Source organism: Panthera onca, chromosome D3 (genome assembly GCF_046562875.1).
Source record: "Panthera onca isolate mPanOnc1 chromosome D3, mPanOnc1 haplotype 2, whole genome shotgun sequence".
NCBI classification, from domain to species: Eukaryota; Metazoa; Chordata; class Mammalia; order Carnivora; family Felidae; genus Panthera; species Panthera onca.
In genome coordinates, this window is record NC_138350.1 from 68,732,518 (window position 1) to 68,758,976 (window position 26,459).

The window sequence follows — 26,459 nt, forward strand, 5'->3', positions numbered from 1 at the left end:
GTAGAATCGGCAGTCAGACGTGGTCTGGGCGAAGTGTCCACATTGGAGGAGTATATAGAAGCAGCATACAAAACAGCATGTGATAACTAACCATGGTAAAAGTGCTGGAAGAGTCCAGGGGGAAAGTGGTCAGCGTCAGCTGAGGTCATCAGGGCGTCTTCATGGGGGAAGTACTAAGCTGAACTGGAATTAATCCCCACTTGTAGTTTGCTAAGACCCTTGTCCCACTCTGTGAGGAGGGATGGGAAGTAAATGCTCCCTTTCTTTCTGGCTGTTCCTCAGCTCAGCTAGAGCCAAGGGTCATGCGTCTTGCTCTCCTTCCACTCTGGGAAGTGGGTGGGCAGGGCTGAGGCCCAGCTCCCGGGATCACACTGTGTGCTTTAGCACACACCTTGGCCAAGCTGTTGGGCAACCTGTCTGCCCTGGCAGAGAAACAGGAAGCTTCTTCATCTCTAGGACCCCGGGGGACTTCCTCGTGCTACTCTTGTCTGCCACCTCCAGATAAGCCTGGGTGTGCTCTTCCCAGCAGCTTCTGGAGCTCTGCAGGATGGATCAGGGCTGGAATCTGCCACACCCAGATTCAGAGCTCTCCACGGGAGACTTCTTCCCTCAGATCTACTTGTATGAACCGCTCAGGTCCTAGCGCTGGCTGGTCTCTTACACCAAGAACCCAGAAGTCTATTGAGGTAGGCGGCCTGGGTCAGCAGGCACCTTCTGAGTGACTGAAGACCGTGAGCCGACCTGGAGTCCAGGAACTCTGTGTGTTCCAGGTCAGTCCTGGGGCTCGGTGTCTGGGAGTCACCCACAGCCTCCTCCTGCCTCCCTTCAAAATCTGCCCAAGTCCTGCCACTTTTGACAGCCAGCTCCTCCATAAAGTCTGCCTGATTCCTCCAGCCCCAAGGTGCCCCTGGCACTTGAGTATGTACCGGACAAGTGGGCATTCAAGTCTGCACAGTCCTGAACAACAAGACTGTTACTTTGCAGGAGTTAATTTCTTTCTTTCTTTCTTTTTTTTTTTTTTTTTAAAAGTCAGCAAAAAGCTCCTCTGTGGAAGAGCTTATAGGATGAAAGAAAACAAAAGGAAACCTAAGTGCAGAGCCTTTCACTAGGTTATCCCCTTTGTAGTTTGTCTCAGGTGTCACCAGGATGCACCACAGTTCCGGGACCCAAGAAAAACCTTAACCAACACGGGGCAGTAGTGAGGAGTCTAAGCAGCAACATGGGCTCTGCTGTTTACAGGTCTGCTTCTCTCGTCTGCCAGGTGGCCGGCTGGGCCGAGTTATGAAAGCACGGTGGATGGGCTTGAGCCTTGGGGAAGGTGTTCTGTGGGCTGCAGACCTCTGCCTCTGCACCCCTGATCTCCAGGCCAGAGTCTGCTTCCCTCTGCAGTGTGTGGGGGGATGGGCAGCACACGTAGCAAGCACCGGTGACCGCTCGTCCTTTGTGGCCATGGTGGGTAGACAAAGGTCTTCCCACTTCCCTCCAGAGCTGGCACCATTCTCTTCCCCGCGGGATGGGGAAAAAGAGCAAGGGCAAACCAGAAAACCTGGTACGGGCCGCCAACAGCTAGTGCCCGTCCAGGCAATACACAATCTCTCTGTAGCTTTGCCTCACTTCTCCAACAGAAGCAGAGGATACCTGTCCCACTGTCATTCACTGGTTTGTTGCAATGACTAAGCGACAGAAAAGAACCCTATTAAAAGGAAACAAGCAGACACTAACCAAAAAGATTCTGCCATCCTCTTTCCTTGTTCACATGCCCCAGCCTTCTGTATTTTATCTCATCTCTTCAAGAGTAAAGAATGCTCACTGTCAATGGCATCCCTTCACGAGCCTTGCTACCTGTGTTACGAGGTGACGAGGTGACGGTGAGTGGAAAATCAGCCCTCCCACCTAGTAAATTTTGGAGGACCACAGTGAGGACAAGAGACACTTAACTCTGGACTGCAAAATCACCAAAGAAATATAGGGTCAAACCTGCCGAAATGCAGGGTTATACTTTCTCCTCCCAATGAATGTGCAGGTTCCGCAGAACCGGAAGCTTAGAACCCAGCTCCCCCTCAGCAGTCATGCGCCACTACTGATTTTTGCACAGACCGCCAGCTCCCACCCATTCTTCAGGCTCTGCAGTGTGCTGAGTCATACCTGAGGACCCCGGGACGCTCAGGAATGTCCACTGCTGAGAGCAGGGCACCGGCCCGCAGGAAACTGGCCAGCTCCTCCCACCAGTGACCCCAGGTTTATCACACTCCCCCGGGCCACCTCCTCCCTGGACACTTAACCACCTTCTCGCTTCTCTGCTCCTGTAGCACTTCCACACTGATCTGTGACTGGCAGTTCCTGAAGGATGAGGGGCAGGTCTGTCATTTCACTTGTCCTAGCCCAGTGTCCAGTGAATAGTGGGTATGATGAATGTTTTTTTAATAAAAGAAACAGCAGAGGAAAAAAGACTTTTCTACAAGAGATGCTATCAAAAGCATTTAGTCTAGGACAGCCGTCCTCCACTGGGTTGTCATTTTGTCCTCCAAGAAACACCTGGCAACATCTTAAAGCATTTTTAGTTGTCACAATGATGGGGATGCTGCTAGCATACTACAATGCATAAGAAAGCCCCCCATAACAGGGCATTACCTGGCCCAAAATGTCAAGGGTCCTAAGGTTGAGAAAGCAGTTGGAGGCGATGGGAGGAGGCCTACAGAACTCTCCTTCTAGAAGAATGTCAGTAACATCGTATATTTATTTTAGACGATGTTATAGGTTCTACTCATCAAAATTTGTTATACTTCTCACAAATAATCTACATTATCTCCTTGAATTTTTTCATCAGGATGATCATTTTAAACCACAATTAGCAGGTGAGGCCAACAGTACAGGGCTAGCTCCTGGAGCAGCCAAACAATTCAGTTTGAATCTAGAATCCAAGTGCTCTGACCTGGTTCAGTATTCTCCCCACTTTATTACAAGGATGATTTCAGTCCTGAAGGCAACGGAAGGTCTTAGAAACATGGGCCATTAGGACTAGACACTGTATTCTGAAAGCCCCCAGCATCTCCTCTCATCTGAGGGGAGGCCCAGCAAGAGATACAGCAAGTGGCAGGCACCAGGTTCTGAGGAACCCACGGCCCCAGGTCGCAGCTGGTTGAGGGCAGAGCTGGTACCCAACCCTCGACTCTCCTCTGGGGGCCCTGCACACCGCTCCTGCCCTTCACACATAATCAAAGTCTTTCACGCTTGCTGCCTTTCTAATAGCCTCTCTTCTCCTGGAGTCAGCTGGTACACAGATGCCACAAGGGGGGAATTCCTAACCACTTCTTGGAAATGTGGAGGAAAGGAAAAGAGTCAACAATCAGCATGCTTCAAGGAAGGCTGACTCAAGGCTGTCTTCCTGACCTTTTCCAGCACAAGGCCCATCTGAGTATAGGTCAAATTTTATGAAATAATAGGAGCAGCAGGGGGTAGTTCAGATACTGACAGAATTGCCAAAAAAATTATTTCACAGAAAGAAATTATGCTAGGTCCAAAAGAAAGTCAGAAAGCCGGGAATAAGGTGCTTCAAAAATTTAGAATTATACCTCTTCTGGGCAGGGGATGTAACTTGTGTGGTGGCTCATGGCAATGGAATGAGAGGCTGCAGAGGTAAGGGACAGACTGTTCTCAAGGCTTAGGGGAGTATTTCAGGCAAGAAACAGAGTCTAAAACAAGGTGACAGAAGAGAAAAGGGACACCAACCTAAGAAAACTTCAAGTAGACTCTATGGGCCTTTGACAAGGTTTATGCTATCCAATACGGTAGCCATCAGCCAGCTACAGGCATTTGAATATAATTAAAATGACAATTCAGTTCCTCAGTCATACCAGCCACATTCCAAGCACAGAATTGCCACGTGTGGTAGACTTGTGGCTACTATGTTGGACAATGCAGATTATAGAACAGCTTCATGTATCACAAAAAGTTCTATTGGACAGCACTGGTCCAGAAGGACTCTGAGGTTTGGTGGTGGGTAAATGAGCAGTCAGGAAATAATTATGCCATTTACTACAAAAGAGACCAAAGAGGGACCATTTCTCGAGGGGCAAGGAGTCTGACTTCAGACATGCTGGATGTGAGTCAATGAAAATGCAGCAGGCATTCAGAAATACTGGTCTGGAACCTGGCAAAAACCAGAGATGAACACAGACCCTGAACAGTCCCTGCTATATGGATTCGGGTGGGGTCAAGCATGTGGGCATGGGTAAAGCTGGAAGACAATTTCCAAGATAGGGGTAGAATTTAGGCCAGAGAAGGCCAAGGAGTGGGGTGGAGGAAGGAGAGTGGGTATGAATAACTGGAATTTCAGTGGTAGAAGGCACGTGAGAAATAGGACAATCTTCACATCTCATCACTCGACATGTCACTTGAGGTCACGTCTCCCCAGTGGAGGAAGTCTCCTCTGACCACTCCAGCTATCTTCCCACCTCGGAACTGAACGTCTGCTATGAGACACAGGCATTTCTGCATTTAATGACACACTTATGCGGTTCTCTGATTCCTCAACACCACCGTAGACTCCGTGGGATTAGGGAAGCATACCCTCTCATCTCGTTGAAACCTTCTAGATAGCAGACAGGTAGAACTTGGTAAATGTCTGTTGGACCGTACTCAGCATGGAAACCATCTGTGAAGTGTAAGGGCAACTATTCATCCTGCTGCAGAATCCCCCTCAAGGCTGCGCCCGTGTCAGTTCCACCTGAACTTGTAAGGAAGAAGAGGCCAGGCTTCACTGGCCTGACTCTAACCGAGAGGCAGCTGGCCCCGCCCACGCAGGCACTTACTGGAAGGGGAGCTTCTCGTCATTTGGCTTGATGCAGCGCACGTAGTGTGGGGTCGTGGCATTCAGGGTCTCCATGAGCAGATGCAGGGAGGTACGGAACTGGGGAGACACAAGTCAGCGCCCGCTTATTTATTTAACATTTTGTAGATGTGTAATAAACGTAAAGAAACGCTCACAGACTGGTGATGGTAGTTGTTGATACTGTTATGGTCACGGTTATTATTAATCAAGGATGACAAATACAGAGACTCAGGGTCAGATTCTAGCTGACACTCCTGCCTTGCTGTAGATCCAAAATTAAGCCCCTCCCACATTGACATGAGTGCTCTTCAACCCACACAGGGAGAGCCCACCTGCCAACGTGTGTAACTCAGCATGGAGATCAAAGGAGATGAAAGGCAGGTCAATAATAGGAAATAGTACAGAAGTCATCATGGTGACTGGAGGCTGGTTATTCCTCAACTTGAGGCCCTGGAGCCCCAAGATCTGGTGCCTGGACATCCTGGAAGTTGTTACAGTAAAGTGAAATGCCCAGAACAGGCAAATCCCCTGCAACAGAAAGGTGAATGGCTGCTCGGGCTTGGCAGGAACTCCCTTCTTTTGGAAATCACACTGGACATAAAATCCCACAAAGGCCCCACAGAAAGCATCTCGGTTTTCTAGTCCCCAGGCTTCTTTAGTCCTCACTCCCCAGCCTGCTGACTCTAGACCCTCTCGCTTCTTCTACCAGGTGTGTGGTCCTCCCAGAGGTATTACATGCACTGCTGGGGCTATGCTCATTCCCTTCCTCTTTCCTGCCCACTGCCTCTAGAGGGGGCTTCCCAAGTTTCCTTCTTCAAAAGGCGCATACGGACTGAGCTGGGTGGCCGAAGATGTGGATGTTGAGGCCACTTCGGCCTCCCTCGGACTCTGCCGCCCTTCTTCATCTGCAGAGAGGCCGGACCTGCCACACACACCCCGACCCACAGCTTCCTGCCACAGGCTGACCTGGTGGCCCACGGTTTTCTTGTGTTCCTTGTTGGAAACTTTCAGAGGGGGTCTGGCAGAGCGAATGTTGATCTTTGAGGATGAGCCCTTCCCAGATGCAGTGGTGGCAGGAACAGAGTCTTTGTCATCATGAAACAAATCAGCCACTAGTGGGAACTAGAAACAAACACAGGAAGACCAATGAACACAAGATCTCTTGGACTTTATGGTACTTTGACTCTTTCAAAGTAGCTTTCCAGTGCATACCCAAGAGACCTGCCAACACACATGCACACAAACACTTGAACGTCCAAGTCCATAACCACATTATTCATTGCAGCCAGAGTGGGAACACTGTAAGTATGGATCAGCTGATAAATGAACAGAACGTGGAAGTTCTGTACAATGGAATAATATCCGACAACATAAAGGAGGGAAATCCTTGTACACGTGACATGGACAAACCTTGAGAACATGCCAAGTGAAAGAAGCCAGACACAAAGACTTTCTAGTGCATGATTCCATTTACAAGAAATGTCCAGGGAATGGAAAGTAGTTTAGTGGTGGCCAGGGGCTGGGTGAGAAGAAAGAATTAGTAGTAACATGTACAGAGTGTCTGTGTGGACTAACGCAAATTTCCTAGAATTTAGAGTTTCTCCTCTCTGCTCCTCCTGAGAAGCCCATCTCTTAAGGTCCAGCCCTGCATCCTCCATGGACTTTCCCAGATCATTCCTTTGCGTCTCCATCATGCACCCAGGTACCAGCTGAGGTCTGTGCTGGGCCCTGAGCCCCATGCTTGCTGAGCCCACAGCCTTTAAGCCTTATTCTTGACAGAGGATGAGGACCAGGGAAAGGATTGAAGGAGAGAGTCCACATAAGCATATAATACAGTGCCTAACATATTATAAGCTCTCAAATGTCGTCCAGTTTTATTATTTTGTTAGGGGGTATATACATGAAAAATTGGTCTACATGATCAAGTTCTGGGCTGAAGAGGAGAAAGTTAGAACCACAGAACTTCAGGTGGCAGGTGAGGAAAGACGAACTCAGAATCCTGCTTCCATCTCTGTTCATGCCAGCACCAGGCACGGTGGCCAATGTCGGCTCCCTGGAGCTGCTGGTTAGCGAGCGAACAAGGACTAGATCCCTGACCTCTGGATGCCCAGGTCAGAGTTTGTTTCAATACAGAACAATATCCTGGTCATTTACACCAGCAATATCAAGGAAGTGGAAATACACATGGGCTTAAGATACAGTCTATCTCTGATGCACCTGTACAACATCCTCCTTATTGGAGGCTTCAGTGTGGGGATCTGGTGGAGCCAGTATTGGTATTTGAAGGTGATCCATTCTCAGATGTGGCAGTGGGAGGAAGAATACCTAAAAGGTAACTTATGAAGCATTCCTGCCGCTGACAACATCCCCTGAAATTCAGAGCAGGAGTCTTAGGCTAAGGAAAGCTTAAGAGGCAACACCATCTCCATGGAAGTCTACAGGTTCAAAATGGCAGTGAGAGTCCACTTGTGCTGACACCGTCCTGCGTTTAACTTCCCAGACCTTTTACAAGTTGAGTCCCAGTTTAGTGGAGAATATACTGAGCACCACACCAACAGTTTGGGAAGTCCAAGAATCCTACAAAGGAGAGGTCCAAATTCCACAATTTAATGGCATACTCCCATCAATATTCCACATCAGTATTTCAGAGGTATTCTGAAAAGTTGTAGGGGCACCTGGGTGGCTCAGTCAGTTAAGCGTCTGACTTTGGCTCAGGTCATGGTCTCATAGTTCATGAGTTCGAGCCCTGCATTGGGCTGGGCTCTGTGCTGACAGCTCAGAGCCTGGAGCCTGCTTCGGATTCTGTGTCTCCCTCTCTCTCTGCCCCTCCCCTGCTCACACTCTTGTCTTTCCCTCAAAAATAAACAAAGGTTAAAAATTTAAAAAAAAAAAAAAACTTGTAGAAGCTATATTAGGCAACACATAGTTTTCTCATATTACAGTCCAGGGTAGGTCCTTCAAACAGAAATACCACACAGTATGCAGTTGCGATCTGATTACAAACGTGGGAGGTCTCAATAGTAGCACATTACAGTGTCTGGGCAGAAGAGAAAGATGGTGCTAGGGGGCACAGTCAACCTGCCCCAGAAACTGGGTGTGAGATCCAGGAGACTTCGTTCACTCAGAGGTGGCTTCTGCAACCTTATCAGGTAGCATGCTTGGGTTGCAGGGTGATGCACCTAGAGCTGGGGGTACAAAATACACGCGGACACCCATAGGACCATTGGCAGTAACTTCAGGCATTTTCCATGAGAAACTAGGGGGGTGCAGGTGTGCTGCTCACCGAGAATCCCTCAGTTTGAGGACCTCTGCTATGCTTTGCCCGTCAAGGGAATTTCTAGCAATTGCATAGGTCAAACACCTATCTTCACTGAGCCTGAAGCCCAGCCCTGGGCAGAGATACTTCACAGTCACAGAGAAAGCATGACAACAGCTAATGCTGGAAACCAGCATCAAATGCCAGTTGAAGTTATAAGTGTATCTTCTGTATGAAGATTTTAAACTAAAACAGAGGAAACAAATCACTTCCCCCTACCTAAACTTACTCTTAGGTATTACCAGTTAAACAGGTTTTAAGAATTCCATATTAGAGTCGAAAGTAATGGCATACCGCAGGTCAGAAGTTGGTTTTATACTACACATTAGCTAACCATATGGGTTACAAACAAAGCAGTTAAACTGTGTGCACGCACGTGCATGTGCTGGAGGAAACACATGTGTCCTATTAAGTTCCGTTCTCCCTTCGCACTTTTCATTTTTCACCAGCATTCCATCAGAAGCTCCTGACTTCCACCTTTTACTGCAGCTATCTACCTGCAAATAAAGGTTGTGCTTCTTTAACTCCGTGGTCTGGGTTTGAAGCACAGTCTAAAAGCAACAACCAATGACCTTAAGGCCAAGGATCATCTCAGATAAGCAGCTCAAGTCCATCCTCACTACGGGCTCTTCTGTGGCTGAAACGGGCTGGTGACACCATGATAGCACTAGGGGAAGCTACACAGTCCTGAGCAAAGGACTCCCTGAATCCCCACCATAGGGCCTCGTCATCAGCCAGATGGCTCGGGAGGTCACCCCAATGAAATCATTAAGGAGGTCTCCCGGTTTCAGGTGACAATTCAGTTCCTATGCTCAGCATTTTTGAAATAGATCAACTTCCTCTTCATACAGGGTATTTCAAAATCATATATGTTGCCTTTTTATAGGGGAAGGTACTCAGGCTGTCAGAGGAATAAAGACAACTCAGGATTTAAGAAATCTGTGGCTAAAACTGTGCAGGTGCCATCATAAAGATGATACATTTATTAACTCGTCATTTCCATGTGCTTTCAAAGAAGAGAAAATAAACATTAGGTCCCTGAATGTTAAGAAAATAGATGGATGGGGTGCCTGGGTGGCTCGGTTGGTTAAGCGTCCAATTCAGCTTGGATCATGATCTCACAGTTTGTGGGTTCGAGCCCCGCATGGGGCTGTGTTGACAGCTCAGAGCCTGCAGCCTGCTTCGGATTCTATGTCTCCCTCTCTCTGCCCCCTCTCCATTCGTGCTCTCTCAAAAGTAAACAAACATTAAAAAAATTAAAAAAAAAAAAAAACTAGATTGACTGGTTTGTTCTTTCACTTACCAATACTTAACTCACCACCAAATATGCAACAAATAAATACTGTGCTTGGGGCTGGGAACACAAAAATGAAGAAAAACCGAGCCTCTTATGGATCATGGAGTTTATGATCTAGCATAGAAGGTGAACTCTAATCAATTAACCCCACAATTAAAAGCTTAATGACAAGATGATGAGCATCCCAAAGGAAATAAACAACAGAAACACATGACTGAATCACAGCCCCAGAGCAGAAATTAGGAAAGACTTCTTTTATGAAGGGAAGTTTGAGGTAGTGGGTTATTCAGAGGGTAGGAAAGCATGTTAGGAAGTTTCTACATATCTGGGGGAACTCATATAAAGCCAGTACAGCTATTGGATACACCGTGAAGCAGGGCAGGGTGGGAAGCAAGGAAGACCAGCTCATACAAAATCCTTGAACATTTTGGTCTTTATCCTGAAAGCAATGTGAAGCCATTAAAGATTTTTTTTTTTTTTTTTTTTTTTTTTAAGTAAGAGCAGCTAACATTTGCTGAGCACTTAGAAGGTGCAAAGCATATATGAAAATTCACTTAATTCTCCCAATAACCACTTGGTTATTACAACCCATTTTTTACAGATGGGGAAACAGAGCCTCAGAGTACAAGATCACAGAGCTAGTCAGTGGCAAAGCCAGGATCTGCACCCAGACAGCCTGGCTCCAGAGCCCATAGAACAGAGGGTAGCAGTGACCAGTGATCTTTTGGGAAAGCTCTCTCTGGCTGCAGTGTAACAAAGAGACCGAAGTCCACTGCAAACAAGGCACTACAGTAGAGCAGTTAAGAGACAGAAAAGCCAATAGCTCAGCAGGTATCTGGGAAGTGAGGTGCTATAGAATGGGCACTGAGCTAGGGGTCAGGAGACACTTTAGTTTTTCTTTTTTTTGTTTTTTTACTTTTTTTAATGTCTATTAATTTTTGAGAGAGAGAACGAACGAACACAGGGGAGGAGCAGAGAGAGAGGGAGACAGAATCAGAAGCAGGCTCCAGGCTCTGAGCTGTCAGCACAGAGCCCGACACGGGGCTCGGAACTCACAGACTGCGAGATCATGACCAGAGCTGAAGTCGGACGCCCAACCAGCTGAGCCACCCAGGCACCTCGGGTCAGGAGACCTTTTAGATCTGACTCTGCCACTTCATTAGCTGTGACCCATGGCCCTACTAGATTTAAATTTTCCGATACATAAAAATAAGGGAACTGAGCAAGGTGATTCCTTTCAGCCTAACTTAGACTCCTGCATTTTCTCTCTCTCCCTGTTCCCAGGCTACTTCCCTTAAACACGTAGCCTTCCCTGTCCAGCTGGCTCTCCCTCTCTAACTCAGGCAAGGGGTCCAGAGACACCACCTTCTGTCATCCTTCCTCACCCCGCACTCCATGGTCTGCCCCCCACACTGCCGAAATAGATCCTGAGAACGCCTTCCGGGGACCCAACCTCCTAAATCCAGCGGCTGGAAGGGGTACAGCCTCACTCTTGGTCCTACTTGATGTTGTTGAGGGGCCCACACCTCCTCTTTGAGGCCCTCTCCCCCGACCATACAGCCCAGCTTCCTTTCCATGGGCCCATCCTCCTGCACATCTCCCCTTCCTGTGGCTGTTTCCCAGGACAGGGTCCTTACCGTTTATCTTTTCTAACACTGGTTCCCTGCACAGTCTCCTTCACACCTATGGCTTCAACTACCACCCCCAACCCCCGCCAGCCTGTCTCTCCAGTCTTAATGTTCTTCCACACCCATGACCCACAGTGCCAACTATCTGCTCCATATCTTCCTCCTTGTGGGTGTTCCAAATTTGACACGGCCCAAATGGCCCTCACCCACCAACTTCCCAAATTTTTTTTTTTTTGAGACAGCACAGGTGGGGGAGGGGCAAGAGAAGTGTAGACAGAAGATCTGAAGCAGGCTCTGCGCTGACAGCAGTGAGCCCGAAGAGGGGCTCGAACTCACGAACCTCAAGATTGTGACCTGAGCCGACGTCAGATGCTCAATCGACTGAGCCACCCAGGGGCCTCCAAACTTCCTAAATTTACATTAGATAGCCTGCCAACATAGCATTTCCTATCCTAATAATTACAAAGTTCTGTCCATGGTCGGGGTCCAGTAGGCCTTAATCACCAGAATGTTATTGTCCTAGTTGAAGTCTACCCAAGCTCCCCCAGACCACTGCAGGTGCCTAGAGCTTGAGTGCCCTCCTCCAGACACACCTGTATCCCAACATTGTCTTCCCATCAGCCAGAGTCTTCTCCAAATACAAACCTTATATCCAGCAACTCCTCGTTTAAAGATTCGTGGGTCCTCACTGACACACACATAACAACTGAAAACATGGGTCAGTGGCAAAATAGAAGAGACTGGGAGGTGGGGAGAGACAGTCTGGGCACAGGAGGGATGGAAGGGGGATCTGATGCCAGAGAGAGAAGGCACATGTGAGGAAGTGTCAAGTGCCCAGTCAGACTGGCACAGAGAAATTTCCACAGGGAAATAATTAGCAACTAAAGGCCAGCCGACGTTTTAAAGACATCACAGATTCATTCCGTCTGCCATGTCTAAACAAAATACTGATTAAACTATTCTAGTTCACATACTTCCTGACATGGATTTAGGAAGATGTTTGAGTCAAGGGTAGAAGTTCCTACATGCATGATTACACTGTTTCAGGAGTCTACTTTACAGAAATCATGAATAGTAGCTTTTTCTCTGAAAACTCTATTAACTTCTAAGGCCAGGAGAATGTATTAGAACCACACAAGGAACTTTGAAATCAGAATCAACAGTAGGAATACTTTAAAATTGAAGCACCTTTCTGTTGCTTCAATCAGAAGATCTCACCCTGGCCCTATGCTACAATTTGGGAAAGAACCCAACAAAGGTTTAGTCTGGACAATCTGCATTTTATTTTAAAAGCTATGTTTTAATTCCAAGTCTCGGCTCTTGAGATTGCATTTAGAAATGGCAGGATATCTGGGATGGCGAGGGAGAGGAGTTTGGGACATCAACTCTAGGAAAAAGGGGTAGGCTTTACATTCTACTGAGAACTTTATAAACTCCAAGAACAGACACCTAGAGTTCGAGCACAGGACCATATGCTCAACCTTGGGCTATAGGCAGCAGTGAAAGAACAGACAAATACTGATGACTGTACCACCCAACCCCATCCACCCACTGGGCTAGACAGGGACCTCCTGGTCTCAGCAGTGTTGCAACTATAAACCAACCTCAAGTCTCAATGAGGAGTAGTTACACCAAGCTCTTGCTTAATAATTCTCACAAAAGGATGAATTTCCGAGAAAGCTTTCCCTTTAATTGACTAACTCCAGTTATGCTTTAGAAGCACCGGAAAGTCTATTTATGAGCTGAGTGACCAATAACATAACCACCACAATTCATGTAGGGCAGTCCTAGAGAGCAACATCCATCTGGGTCTTTCTGAAAATGTGCTCCCTCCAACTATGAAAACGCTCAGATAATACCTTCAAACAAACCAAGCACTTCCCTGATGTTGTCACTTATTTCCAAGTGTCCAAAGATACTGGCTTGGGCATGCTCTGCTATTTAAGTCTATAGATAGATTTTAAGAAGCCTGAGGCAAATCTATTTGAAGAGGGATTAAAAGAAGTATGAAAACACTTTTTAAAAACCATTTGATAGTTTAAGAAAAATGTCAATTACAGCTGTATACACAGCTGTTACCTTGGAAATCATGCCTGTTTGCTTCTGTGAGAACATAAACCACCTTTCCTTCAAAACAGACCCATGAAACTAAAAGACATGCTCGAATAACTGTTTGATTAGAATCTCTTGCCCAAAACCTTATCTTTAAAAACCTAGCTGTAAACCTAATGAAAAAAATATTTTGTTTTCCAGCTGTTCTGTCACCTGGCCAGTGCTACCCTTTGGGGAAAAAAATCTCCAATTTTTTAGCTAAAAAATATTTCATTTGCAGGGGTTTTAAATGAGCTTTGAAGGAAAAGCCTCAGTATTTTTTTTTTTTAATGTTAAAGAAAGAGGTGCACTTTCCTGTATTGGAAAGGGGATGATGATACTGTTTTATTGACTAAGAAGTTCTCTCTTACATAGTAACCTGTTTTTTTTTTTTTCTCAATATTGGTGGCAGGTTTTTTGTTTTGTTTTTTTTAACTACCAACACCAAATGATCTTAAATAGGAAGCACTCCAAATACCCTTAAAAGTGTTTAAAAATTCAGGGGTGCCCGAGTGGCTCAGTCGGTTAAACATCTGACTCTTGGTTTTGGCTCAGGAGAGCCTGCTTAGGATTCTCTCTCTCTAGCCCTTGCTGTCCCTCCCCTGCTTGGGCACTGTAGGGCGCTCTCAAATAAACAAACCTTAAAAAACTGATTTTTTTAATTCAGAGGACCTGAATGGGCAATTTTCCCAAGATAACACAAATGGCAAATGGATACACGAAAAGATGCTCAACATCACCAATCATCAGGGAAATGCACGTCAAAACCACAATGAGATAGCTCCTTACACCTGTGAGAATGGCTGAACTAAAAAATACCCAAGAAATAACAAGTGTTGGTGGGAATGCAAACTGCTGCAGCCACTGTGGAAAACAGTATGGTGGTTCCTCAAAAAATTACTACATGATGTAGTAATTCCACTACTGGGTATTTACTCACAGAAAATGAACACACAAGTTCAAAAACTAATTTTTTTTAAAAAATTTTGAGACAGAGTATAAGCAACGAAGGGGGAGGAGAGGGAGAGAGGGAGGGAGGGAGGGAGGGAGGGAGGAAGAGAGAGAATGAATCCCAAGCAAGCTCTGCACTATCAGTGCAGAGCCCGATGTAGGACTTGAACTCACAAACCATGAGATCAAGACCTGAGCCAAAATCAGGAGTCAGCACACACAAGCAGGGGAGGGGCAGAAAGAGAGGGAAACCCAGAATCCGAAGCAGGCTCCAGGCTCTGAGCTGTCAGCACAAGAGCCCAACGTGAGGCTTGAACCCACAAACTGTGAGCTATGACCTGAGCCAAAGTCAGACGCTTGACTGAGCCACCCAGAAATCTTAAACATATGCTCCTTTTGAGGTTTTTTTTTTCCCCCCAGATAAAATACTGTTTTTTATCATCAACACTGGGAGGCAGAAATCTCCATCTTTACTACCTGAAACAAATCAGTCTCTTAATGACTTAAAGTCATGTTTTAAAGAAGCACTTCCTAAGTCTCTATTTATAGCTCTCCAATAGCTGAGAAAGCAATTAGCTACATTATAACCTCTTAGTATAACTGGTTTTACTAATTACATTCTCATTAACACTGTTTTATTTCGTTGCTCTTGGTGGGAGTTCTTCAAGCATCCCTTTGGCTGGTAGGGTACGTGGGAGTCTTGCAGCCATTACTGCTTAATTATTCGCAATGATTTCTTAATTTCTTATCAGGGGTGCCACACCAAAGAAAAAAGCTAATAGGAGGGGTGCCTGGGTGGGTCAGTTGGTTAAGCGTCCGACTTCGGCTCAGATTATGATCTCATGGTTTGTGAGTTTGAGCCCGGTGTCGGGCTCTGTGCTGACAGCTCAGAGCCTCAAGCCTGCTTTAGATTCTGTGTCTCCCTCTCTCTCTGCCCTTCCCCCACTTGCACTCTGTCAGTCTCTCGAAAATAAACATTAAAAAAAAAAAAAAAAAAGAAAAAAGCTAATAGATCTCCCATAAAATAAAAATACTTCAAATAAAACTATGAGTTTACATATAAGATTCGAGACTTATCTGTGCTTAGGGAGAAGAAAACCAACCCCAAAACTGGGCATTAACTCCATGCCATAGGGCTTTGGGTCCTTCCAGGTAGTTTTCTCTTTGTAATACGGAGTTGGAAACATAAACCTTCTAGGACTGCTATAAAAACAAACTTTTAAAGATGACAGAGGCTCAATGAACAATGAGTTTCAAAAATGCTACCACGACAGGTGCTGCCAGACATGTCCATCTGTCCAAAGGATTCAAAGCACAGTTGGAGCCACTCTTTGATTTGTAGCTGTGGTCTGTGTCGGGCCCATCTGTAGGTTTACAGTAACCTAATTTCAGTCTTTGCCTTCTACTTTCTGGGATGTCTGGAATGGGCTCAGGGTGGAGAGTTCTTAGTCCTCCTCCTGCCAGGGTCTGGGAGGACAGGAAGCCCCTCTTAATCTCTGAATGCTGCTGGCCACCATCACGGCACCTGTGAGGGTGTGCTGGGATGCAGCTGGGGGTTGGCAACAAGGTCACTGGTTCTTTAGAAAGATTAGTCGGTCAAGAGGAAAGCTGGAGTGCAGTAGGTGGGTAGGGAAAAGGACGACCATAATCTTCTGAGAGTAGATCATGGACCTATCCTACATGCCCAATCTAGGACTATCTATAACTGTGGCATGCATACTCTTTGAACCACTGACCTCACTTCTAAAAACTTACCTGACTGATGCAATTGCACAAAGAAAAGATGTATGCAAAGGGAATTCATTGTAGATTATCTGAATTATCAAAATACCAACTATTAAAAAAATGATACACTCATGTGGAAAGACAGCAAAGATATAAGTGAAAAACTAAAGAACTATATATAATGGGATTCATTTCAATCTTACAAAGATGTACCAACATGCTTGTCTATGCAGAATGGTAACTGATGAAAAGGTGGGTCAAGGAATGGCAGAGAATGATTTATGCTACTTGAATTTATGAGTCTATATCTCATTTCTAATAAAAACCCAGTACCCCCAAACTAACATGACACTCCTATTCAGTAAAGACCTAACACGGCACACTTAAGACTGCTATCCCTGGGAGGGCCTCCTTGTAAGGTTGACCCTTGGCTGGGAACTTGATTTTGGGAGGGTTTTCACCAATCCCTGGTAAGAATGGTTCACTGGGTCCAAGAGGTTCATGCAAACAATACAGTGTATGTTGAACTCCTGCCTTCCTTTTGGGAGTCTTGAAATTTCGGTACATGCCAGGCAAAGGGTGCCTCCGTAACGGACTCCCGATAAAAAAACTCTTAACACCTCTGCTCAGAACAGCTGCCCTAGTCTATACTTCACATCACAACTCGCTGCTGTGGAATGAAGCACATTCTGTGCACTGGAAAAGGACTCCTATCACCTTGGGCCCGGTTTTCCCTCGACTTCACCCCATGTACCTTGCCCTTTGCTGATGTGCTATGTATCCTTCTGATCTAATAAGTCAGAGCCTGAGGTTTAACTGCTGAGTTCTGTGAGTGTTACCAGCAAATAGTTGAATCTGGGGGTGGTCTTGGGGACCCCAACAAACTGCTTTTTCCATACCACAAATCCCTGTCTTTTTCACTAGACTGTAAGATCCACGAGCTTAACTACCTGTATTCGTTACCACTCCCCACCCACCCTTCACTTGTGCTCCTACCTGGAAGGAGAAACTTCTAACAAAACAGTGAAGTTTCTCAGCTTCTGACGTCACTGTGTCACTAACAGGTGGTCACAGGGCTGCAAGCGTTGAAGCACGATGAAGCAACGTGCTCCAAGAGCTCACGGCTTGGTAGCTCCCTGTGCTTTTCTCCCTGTGGCCTGTGCCTCCTCTGTCCCCACCTCCCTTTCACAGAATAGAACAAGCCCTATTACCGACCACGGACTACAGAGCTGCAGACTTGGCAAGCTGAGAGGTTGATCTTGTGTTGAATTCCAGAGTGATACACACATTTACCCAAATTTCCCTCAGTAACTAATGGTGCAGATATCCAGAGAGGACACTGAGCCGGGGTCTGCCCCGAGCCACCCACATGCTGGTACGAAGCCAAAACTTCCCTAGAGCCCTTGCTTGGGGTCATGTGATGTAATGGGCTTTACTTGTCCTTCTGTCCTTGGGTCCATTCTGGTTGGTGTACTTTCTCCATTCCAGCATCTCCCCCTATTGCCATTTGTCTGAAGCTTATCACAAAAAGCCATTAATCCGCAATGTCTAGTGTTATCAGGCCCCCGCAGGGAGTGCAGTATCACGAGGTCTGGGAGAAAGCCTCCCAAATCCTGGCGAGTCTGTTTCTGGGTTTTCTCTGAAGGGCTGCAGCCACCAACAGCACGTGCATCAGTACGGTGGCCTTCTGGAATGGCGGTGCCCCCGCCTCTCGTGGCTGCAGGGCCCTCTCCCTGCATCTCCTTGCTGTGCAGCTCCTGGGTGGTTATCTGCCACTCATAGCCCACTAGGATATAAGCACCTACAAGGTAGAATCTGTCTTATCCACCTTTGTATGATGCGAGCTGTGTAGGGGGCAGTGCCTCACAAGGTTGGTGCTTAATATTTGCTTAGGTGACTCGGTGCCTTGTAACCTCTGCCTGTGGAATGGACACAGTAATTTGCTGTCTTTTTGTTGTGCTCACAATAAATTAAGTAGATAAGAGACAGTTAACGTTCCCTCAAATTCTACCTTCGATTCCATTTATTTATATTAATTTTTTAAAAATTTTCTTTATTTTTGAGAAAGAGAGACAGAGTGCAACTGGAGGAGGGGCCAAGAGAGCTAGACACAGAATCCCAAGCAGGCTCCAGGCTCTGAGCTGCCAACACAGAGCCCAACACGGGGCTTGAACTCACGAACTGTGAGATCATGATCTGAGCCGAAGTCAGATGCTTAACCCACTGGGCCACCCAAGCGCCCCCTTTCTATTACATCTAAGTGTTTGCTTATAGGAAGATTCTGTAGGTGCTAAGCAGAAATTAGATGCATGAATACCAGGATCTTAGAGGATTTATTTTTTTTTTATTTTTTTATTTTTTAACATTTATTTATTTTTGAGACAGAGACAGAGCATGAACAGGGGAGGGTCAGAGAGAGAGGGAGACACAGAATCTGAAACAGGCTCCAGGCTCTGAGCAGTCAGCACAGAGCCCGACGCGGGGTTCGAACCCACGGACAGTGAGATCGTGACCTGAGCCGAAGTTGGACGCTTAACCGACTGAGCCACCCAGGCGCCCCAAGGATCTTAGAGGATTTAAATCATTTTATACTGGCAGGTAGGACATGATAACAAGAGACATAATAAACTCCAGTGACATTTTCATGGATACACTCACTGCTGTACCCTCTCCTGATGGTCCCCTCTGGTACCCCCGCCCCTCACAATGTCCCTCCATTAGCTGGGATCTTTCCCAGTTGCCAACCCTACCCCCCCGCCCCCGCCACCCCCCATCCTTCACCACCTCCTTTCTTCCCTCCATCACGCCATCCTCAAGTGTTTTCAGATGGAAATAACCTACCAGCCCCTTCGCCTTCCCCCTGCCTACCACCATTCCAGAGCAGGGCCCCCAACCACCACACGCAGCCCTGGCCATGGATGGTCCTGCCCTAGCTCCCCATCTCTGACGCCCTTTACCTTGCTGGCCTTCAGGATGTTGATCTGCTCTTCATACACCGTGTCTCTGTTTTTCTCCAGAAAACCATCTGAAAGGTACTCCACCTGGGGCCCCAGAGGGAAACAGAAACAGAAGTCAAGCGCTTCAGCCTGACCTGGAGCCTTCTGCAGCTGCTTGAGCACTTAAATCCTTTCGGCTCATCTATACTTGTTTTCTGACCAGTTGTGAGTAACTGGGGAACCCACAGATGTTGCCTTTTAAAATGCAAACCCAAGACGTGATCAGGAATTACACAGAGCAAATTGAGTATTCATTTTGTGGAAAAACATTGTTTCAAAAAAGGAGTTCCCATAAGATGGCCCAAGGCATCTTATGGTGCTGAAAAGGCCACTAAATTAGAATCTGCATTTTAACGAGACCCCAGATGATTTATGTGCAGATTAAAATTTGGGAAGCACGGGCTCGCACAAACAGAACAGAACTCCATGTAGCAGAATTCTGTGCACACCAGTTCCTCGGAAAGGAGTTGCCCAAAGAAGGGCACCACTCTATTCTTGCATCCTTCTCCTCTGTCCAGGGGAGATTCATGACTATCTTACGGCTCCTGCATTCCCAGGGAAGAGACCCTCAGTAAATAATGGTTAAGCATATGATTGGGTAGCTAGAGCCTCCCTCCACCGCCTGGGGCTCTGCCGTGTGGTGACACTTTGATGGATCACAGAGGGGTGTGGGAAAGGAAAGAAAGGGTACAAGAGGACCCTACCTAAGAAAGGTTTAGGCCACTTCAATCGAAACCACTCCCTGTGAGCCCTGAGCCCACGCAAGGGGAGCCCACGCAGGGGGAGCCCACAAAGACACTCACCTTATCAGCAAAGTGGACCACAATGAAGGCTGTGTTGGACATGCGGGGTTTCTGGAAGTGCTGGCTGCCAGAGTGCCGGTCATAGAGCTTCTGTGCCCAGTTCTGGTCAGTTCCTTTAGGGACCTGCAAAAACATAGAAGAGGGCAGAGTGCTGTGTGAAAAGGAAGAAGCAAGCAGAGAGCCATGCCATAGGGAGATGGGAGTCCACCAGTAAGTTGACCTCACAGGGGCTGGATTCAGCTCTCAGACCTGGACCCTAACTGGACAAGGAAAACAAGATTCGGCCACGAACACTTTGGATCCCGTATGCCATGCTTTCCACACGCCATGTGGGCAGGCTCCAGTAGCGTCCGTAGGAGTGCACCGAGCCTCAAAGAGCCTGCTGGTTGGTAGCCACTGAAGGGGTTAGGAGAGCATGAGCATGGAGCCCAAGGTCACAAGAGCAGAGCTGGGACAAATGTGACCCTGTGTCTTCCCTGCCATTGGGCCCGTGACTTCAGTGTCATAAATGTGCCACGGCTACCGCTAGCACCACGTCCCTGCTCACTCAGCCCAATGCCAAGAGCAGGAGAGCCCCCCTCTATGCTCATCTAAACACCACTGTCCAGGCTCCACTCAAGTCTGTCCTCGTCTCTGAAGCCCATCCTGGCCACTCTTGATCTCACTTTGGAATCCCTCATGATTAAGCACTTACACATACACTAATCCAGTTCGCCGTTGGTTTTTGTACATTGCCTTGTCGCTGCGAAGTGCAAGCTTATTAGGCTCAAGGAGTATGCCTCACTGTTTTTTCACCTGCCCCTCAAAGAACTGAGGATTCTTTGGGTTCCGGGTGGGCGCCTGGGTGGCTCAGTTGGTTAAGCATCTGACTTCAGCTCAGGTCATGATCTCATGGTTCGTGATCTCAAGCCCCACTTCAGGTAAAACACAAGCCCCGCTTCTCTTTCTTCCCCTCACTCACTTGCACCCTCCCTCAAAAAAACAAAAGGAATTGGGTTCTGGGCACACACCAGGTATTAAGTACCTAGCGAATGAGCTACATAGTACTATCTGCCATCCTCAAATTTACATGTTTCACTACATTAAGCATTCTGAAGGGCATTAAGCATACATTAAGCATTCTTTATCTTTAGAGCTGGCTTCAAAAAACCAAAAAGCATCTTGCTTTGTGGAAGACAGAACACAGTCACTGTAACCACTGTCCAAATTGTCCAGGATGATGGTAACTCTACCAGTTACCTGTACCTACTCTCCTCTGTCATCCTTGAAGACCACTGCACACGCCCTTTCCCCAGCCCTGGGTCACAACTGGACCCGCCATTCATTAGTTTACACTGTACATGTGGATGAGGCAGGGCTGAAGGTGACCCTTACACCAGCCATTTAAAAAGGGATTTGTTTAGTAAACTAACAATCTGCGGCATAAAAAAAATGCTTACACGCTTAAGAACACATTTCTCAGAGAGTAAGTAAACAGATTTTTCTCATTTTCAATTTAACATAACTATTATTGAGTACCCACTGCTAAGTGCCGTAGGTAATTCAAAAAAAGAAAACTTTCTTGACAGAGGCTATTAATTGTGTTAAGCAGACAAAATACATCCGATTCAGCACTTTCATGTATACGATTTTACATTTGTCTTCAAGTATTCTGTGTTTAGAAACAGCAGATACAGGGGAGGAGAAGGGTGAGCTAGTCAGGGCTGTTGGAGGTCAGGACAGGAATACAGCAGACTGGACAGTGACAGAACCGGGGCAGACAGAACAGGAAGGGCAGGACTGCGAAGAGAAGACTCACCTAGGTCAACGCATTTGCCAGCATCAAAATCATCTTGTCTTGACAATGAAATTGGACTTCAGTTAGTAAATGCCATAATCCTATGTATTCCCTCACTCAGACTGGCGTGAGTCAACGAACAAAGCGGGAAAACAGTATTATACATTTCCTGACAAGGGTCTTCTTTCTTGACCACCACCAGCAAGGAACAGGGCCAGCAGGAATTCACAACAATTAATACTAACAGCGAATGCCCATAGCACTTCCAATCTGTCAGTTTTCTATACATTTTAGAAGCATCAACTCATTTAATCCTCACAAGAATCCTATCAGCTAGGCACTATGTTTATACAATTTTACAGATGAAGAAACCGAGACAGAAAGGTTAGGGAACTTGCCCAAGTTCACACAGTTGGGAAGCAGCAGGGCCGGGGTTCAAACCAGGACAGGCTGGCTCCGGACCACGTCCTCCCTGCTACCGTGCTTTCCTGCCCGACAACAGCTTTAAAGGCAGCCACCAAGACAGGGTTAGGGGGAAGGCACTTATCTCCAAAAAAGATTCAAAATGAACATAGGAGAAAGAGAGCAAATCTTGTATTTTGATAAAATCTGGGCTGGGCGATCAGTAGCTCTGAAATATGCTGAATCACATCCTTTACAAGCTTCATGCAAGTGGCCTTACTCTCTCCTCAAAATAACGTGAAGAGGGCACTGGACCAGGAGCCTGTCATCGATTGATTGTTGTGGGAGTCGTGGCACAACTCTGAACATACTGCCAACCAGGGAATTGTATATTTTGAGCAGATAGTGTGGTATGTTAATTACACTCAATAAAGCTGGTAAAAACGCATTAATACTTGATTTTACTGTTATTGAAATTATAAAAGTTTAAAGAAATAGGGAAGAGGGAAGAGCAGGAGACCTTGGGCTCCACGGCACCTCTTCCCCAGCAGGCTGGGCTGTAACCCTGGAGCCCAGGAGCTCACTGCACTCTCTCTCAGACTCCTTCCTCCCCTCCTGGCTGCCGCCCCCAATGCCCATTCCAGGACTTGACTTTTCCACCTTCATGAGACCCTCACCTGCCATGGGGTCTGGAGAAGTCAGACCATTTCAAGTTCTTCTGATGTGACGTTCCCTTTGCCCAGCAGAGCTCCCGTCCCCCACAATCCAACTTCTCTGCTTAAACAGTCCTTTGGGTGATGCTTCTTACAACACTTTCTCAGTCACCTCCTCCTCAGTTTTTCCATCTCAGTCACCACAGTGACAACTTGTGGTGCATGCCTGACCCCTCAAGAGATGTGCGAAGGGCAGGGAGTCAGCTGGTTACATAGGTTCGTGGGGCTTGTTGGGCAGATGAACGGACAGACGCAGGAAGGCCTCCCTTCTCAAGGTTTCAACCTGTTCACAAACATGTTGGACAAGGAGACCTCCAGGGCAACTTAAGCAACTACGAACCTTTGACCCTAATACTAAGTAAGCTCTTGTGAGAGCAGGCTGGACCCAGGTGAGGAAGCAGAGACCTTCAGCATGCTTTCCCTCCACTGCCTCAGCAGTGAGTTACTGGAAGGTTCGCAGTCCGCCGTCCACCGTCCACCCTCAGGCAGCTCTTCCAAGAGCGGGTCCCTAAAACAAAAGAATCCTACCCACTCAGGGCAGAGCCTGCCTCTTGCCTCAGCATGGCCCTGAGGGTCCCTAACACTGACTGTCCAAACAGAGTGTCTGTAGTGTCACTTGTAAGAACTGCTTCCAGGGGTTATCATTTCCAGAAAGTTCCTACCGATGCCAAGTTTCAGTTAGGAAGAAACACATGCTGACCTCTCCTATCCCCTCAGCCCTAACTAGTTGGTTCCACCAAGAGGGAGGGAACAATGACTGAGGTTCTGCCAAGAGGGAGGGCAGGGAATGCTCAGTCTGAATGTGGCTTATGTCGTGCAGCCCTCAAGCCCCACAGCAGCCTTGGAGAGCACTGGGAATGGCAGGGTTTTGTTAAAAGCAGCCTGGAAATAACCATTTCCCATCAGCAAACACCCTGTGTCCTGACCCCTTGGTTACTGAGGAGCAGCTGTAGTCTGTGGCTTGGTCTGGGGCTGATTATGAATCCACGGCTGCAGGAAGGCTTTTTCCACCTGAAGGAAGCCTGGGTGCTTCACTGTGCTCTCCATGAGCCCCCTGTGCAGCCATGGGCACCCCTCACAGGCTCTGGGGAGAGCCCCCCGTGCGCTGCTCCTGCAGATCTGCGGCTACCCCATCTCCATATTTCTAATTTAGATCCCAGCTCACTGGCTCTGCCTGATGCAGTGTCTCTTCTCCAGGAAACCTGATTTTCCCAGCGGCTGCTTTTATACCACGAGTCCAATCCTTCATTTGGCTTTGTGTCCTTTCATATGGGGGGTCATAGAACCCAATTCCTCACGGTGCAATCTCACTATTCTTTCTCATTCTGTACAGCGTGAGTGACAGCGGAGGGAAGGAACATGTCTGGGACAGTCCCACAGGACAGTCCCGAGGGACGCCAAGTCACCTGGTCTTGGCCAACTCCAAGGGGACATCCTACCCCGCCCAGGCTCAGAGCCAGCAGCACTTCCGAAAGGTGCAGCAGGCCTATTTCGTAAAGGTAGGTTCATTGTGGTAGGATTTCCCTACAGGAAAACATGCCCTTTTTAAGGGTCTGGTTCCAGGAGTTCTGACAAAGGTGACACCTGTCGGTGCAAAAGCTACCTACTACCAGCAGCTGCATCAGATTGCCCTGAATCGCTCTCAACTCCCAGAGCAATTAAATCTGGGAGGAAAAGATTTCTACACTGGGGTTTTTGCATGACTCTTTAATTTGGTGTTCATCTGGCCTGCCTTGCTCTGCCCACGCCCTCAGCAGCCAGTGAGGTTCCAAAATGTCCCAAGGGCAGCGTCACCCCCTCAACACCAGCTTGACTGGCTGGAAATCCAGGTTTTCCTCAGACGCACCCCTCCACAAAGCCTCGGCGACAAGGAAGCTATGAGACCTAAGAGAATGGCATGCTTTCTATGCCAATAACCCATTCCCTTGATTCTGTTTAGCCGTCACTCTGCTGCCCTTGGGTTGTGGTCTAGGCCTCCTCCAGCCTGCTCTGGAACTGCCCTGCCCGGCCCCCACCCCCACACACTCAGGCCCAGCCCCTCAGAACACAAGCCTGTCCCCCTTTTCATCCTTTCTGGCCAGCAGGGAGAACCCTTCCTCCTCTCCCAAGACCTGACATACGGCAGGTGCATAATGCATTCTAGGTGTCTGACAGAATATAGGGGCAGGAATCAGAGGCGGATGCAATCTTAAACCAAAATCACCTAATTTTATAAATCTGACCTGGAGAGAAGGCTCCACAGAACATTAAGGCAGAGATCATCCACACAGAGTCAGATTTTCCATTAGCTTCTCAGAAGTCAAACGGATTCCAACACGGATATTCCAAAGTGCAGGGATTTGGGGAGGTTACCTTCCCAATTGTCTAATGTGGTTTGCAGCTCGGGCCCCCTGCGACCACTCTGGTAACCACCTGCTCCCCAGCCCGCACTTCTCCGGCTTCCCCTTACCCCCTGGACAGCAGTCTGAGGTCCCTGCACCTGTGTTCCTGCCATTCTCACCGGACATTCCCAAGACATGTTCCCTTGGGCAGTGGCACCTCTCAGATCCCCAAACCAGAAGCCAAAACAAACCTGCAAGGGGCTCCCATTTTGCCTGCTAAAGGTAGGACAAATCACTGAAAATCAGACGCAGCTGCTTGATTCACAGAATCCATCATCCTGAAGCATTAAGCCTTTTTCTGAGAGGTGTGTGTACACAAGGAGGGAGAGACCGTGTGCCGGGGATATACGGTATCGTTAGCATTCCATCACAGAACTAGGTGAAGCCCCTGAAGTAAGCTACCTGTGCTTACTTTGCTTATTCAAAGATATACATCTTTGAATTCACGTGACTCCTCAGGGCCTCGTATGGCCTTACCCTTCAGCACCGGGGAAGGGAGTGAAGGGCCGGAGACCTGGAGCCAGGGCCCGGGAAGCTAGACCGGCTGGACAACAAGGACATGGTGTTGCCGGTGGGGTGGGGGTGGGAGGAGGTGGTTACTGATAGGAGCACACAAGGAAGCGGAGGAGGGGAGCACGGTCCCAGTGTGTGTCAAAGGGAGCTGTTGGCCGTGGACACTGAACCCAGAAAGCACACTGGGCTTGGCACTGAGCTTGGAGCCTGCTTAAGATTCTCTCTCTCCCCTGCTTGCGTGCACTCTCTAAAATTAAAAAAAAAAATAAGAGAATCTTTAAAACAAACATAAAGGGCCGCTGGGGTGGCTAAGCTGGTTGGGTATCCAGCTTCAGCTCAGGACATGATCTCGCAGTCTGTGAGTTTGAACCCCATGTAGGGTTCTGTGCTGACAGCTCAGAGCCTGGAGCCTGCTTTGGACTCTGTCTCCCTCTCTCTCTGCTCCTCCCCTTCTCACTCTCTCTCTCAAAATAAGAAAACATTAAAAAATTAAACAGTAAAAATTAATAAAGATGCACAAACTGGATTTCAGCATATTTCACTCTGTCTTCTACTTTTCTGTTAACCATTCCTTTTCATCATCAAAGGCAATGAAACTGCAGGAGCACTTTTCTGGAAGGGAAACACCTCATCCTCCAAACCATCAAACTGCACCCTGCACCCAATCCTTCACAGGCAAGACACGTGAGACCAGAAAGTAAAATCAACTGGGTTTTTCCCTCGCAATACCAAGCATCATGTGGTTTCCACCCCTTTTTGGTTAGTTTCCACTGTTGGAGGAATGGGGATACATTTACCCTCTTGTCAGCAAACTTCAAACCAGGCAAAGTTCTGAAGATCATCAGATCCAAACCTACTAAACTCACAGAGCAGGAAAACAAAGGCCAAAGAAGTTAGGTGACTAAAAAAAGTCAGATACCCCTGGCTCCACATTTCCAAGGTTGCTTGGTTCTCCCCATGCTAGCAACTCAGAACACTCCTGTCCTACGAAGTAGAATCCACAAAAAGCTAGATCAGGAAGAATCTATGGTCCCC

The 26,459-nt window shown here is 47.5% G+C and overlaps 1 protein-coding gene across 4 annotated transcripts in view; it reads right to left on the reverse strand.

The window, feature by feature from the left end:
* MYO5B (myosin VB) overlaps positions 1-26,459 on the reverse strand; it is a 343,332-nt gene that overhangs the window by 83,824 nt on the left and 233,049 nt on the right. For all 4 annotated transcript variants that reach the window (XM_078435245.2, XM_078435247.2, XM_078435246.2 and 1 more), the window contains exons 13-16: positions 19,639-19,761; positions 18,797-18,880; positions 5,798-5,953; positions 4,812-4,909 (exon numbers count right to left, since the gene is read on the reverse strand). In XM_078435245.2, the coding sequence (XP_078291371.2) occupies positions 4,812-4,909; positions 5,798-5,953; positions 18,797-18,880; positions 19,639-19,761 (461 nt within the window). The remainder of the gene's footprint in view (positions 1-4,811; positions 4,910-5,797; positions 5,954-18,796; positions 18,881-19,638; positions 19,762-26,459) is intronic.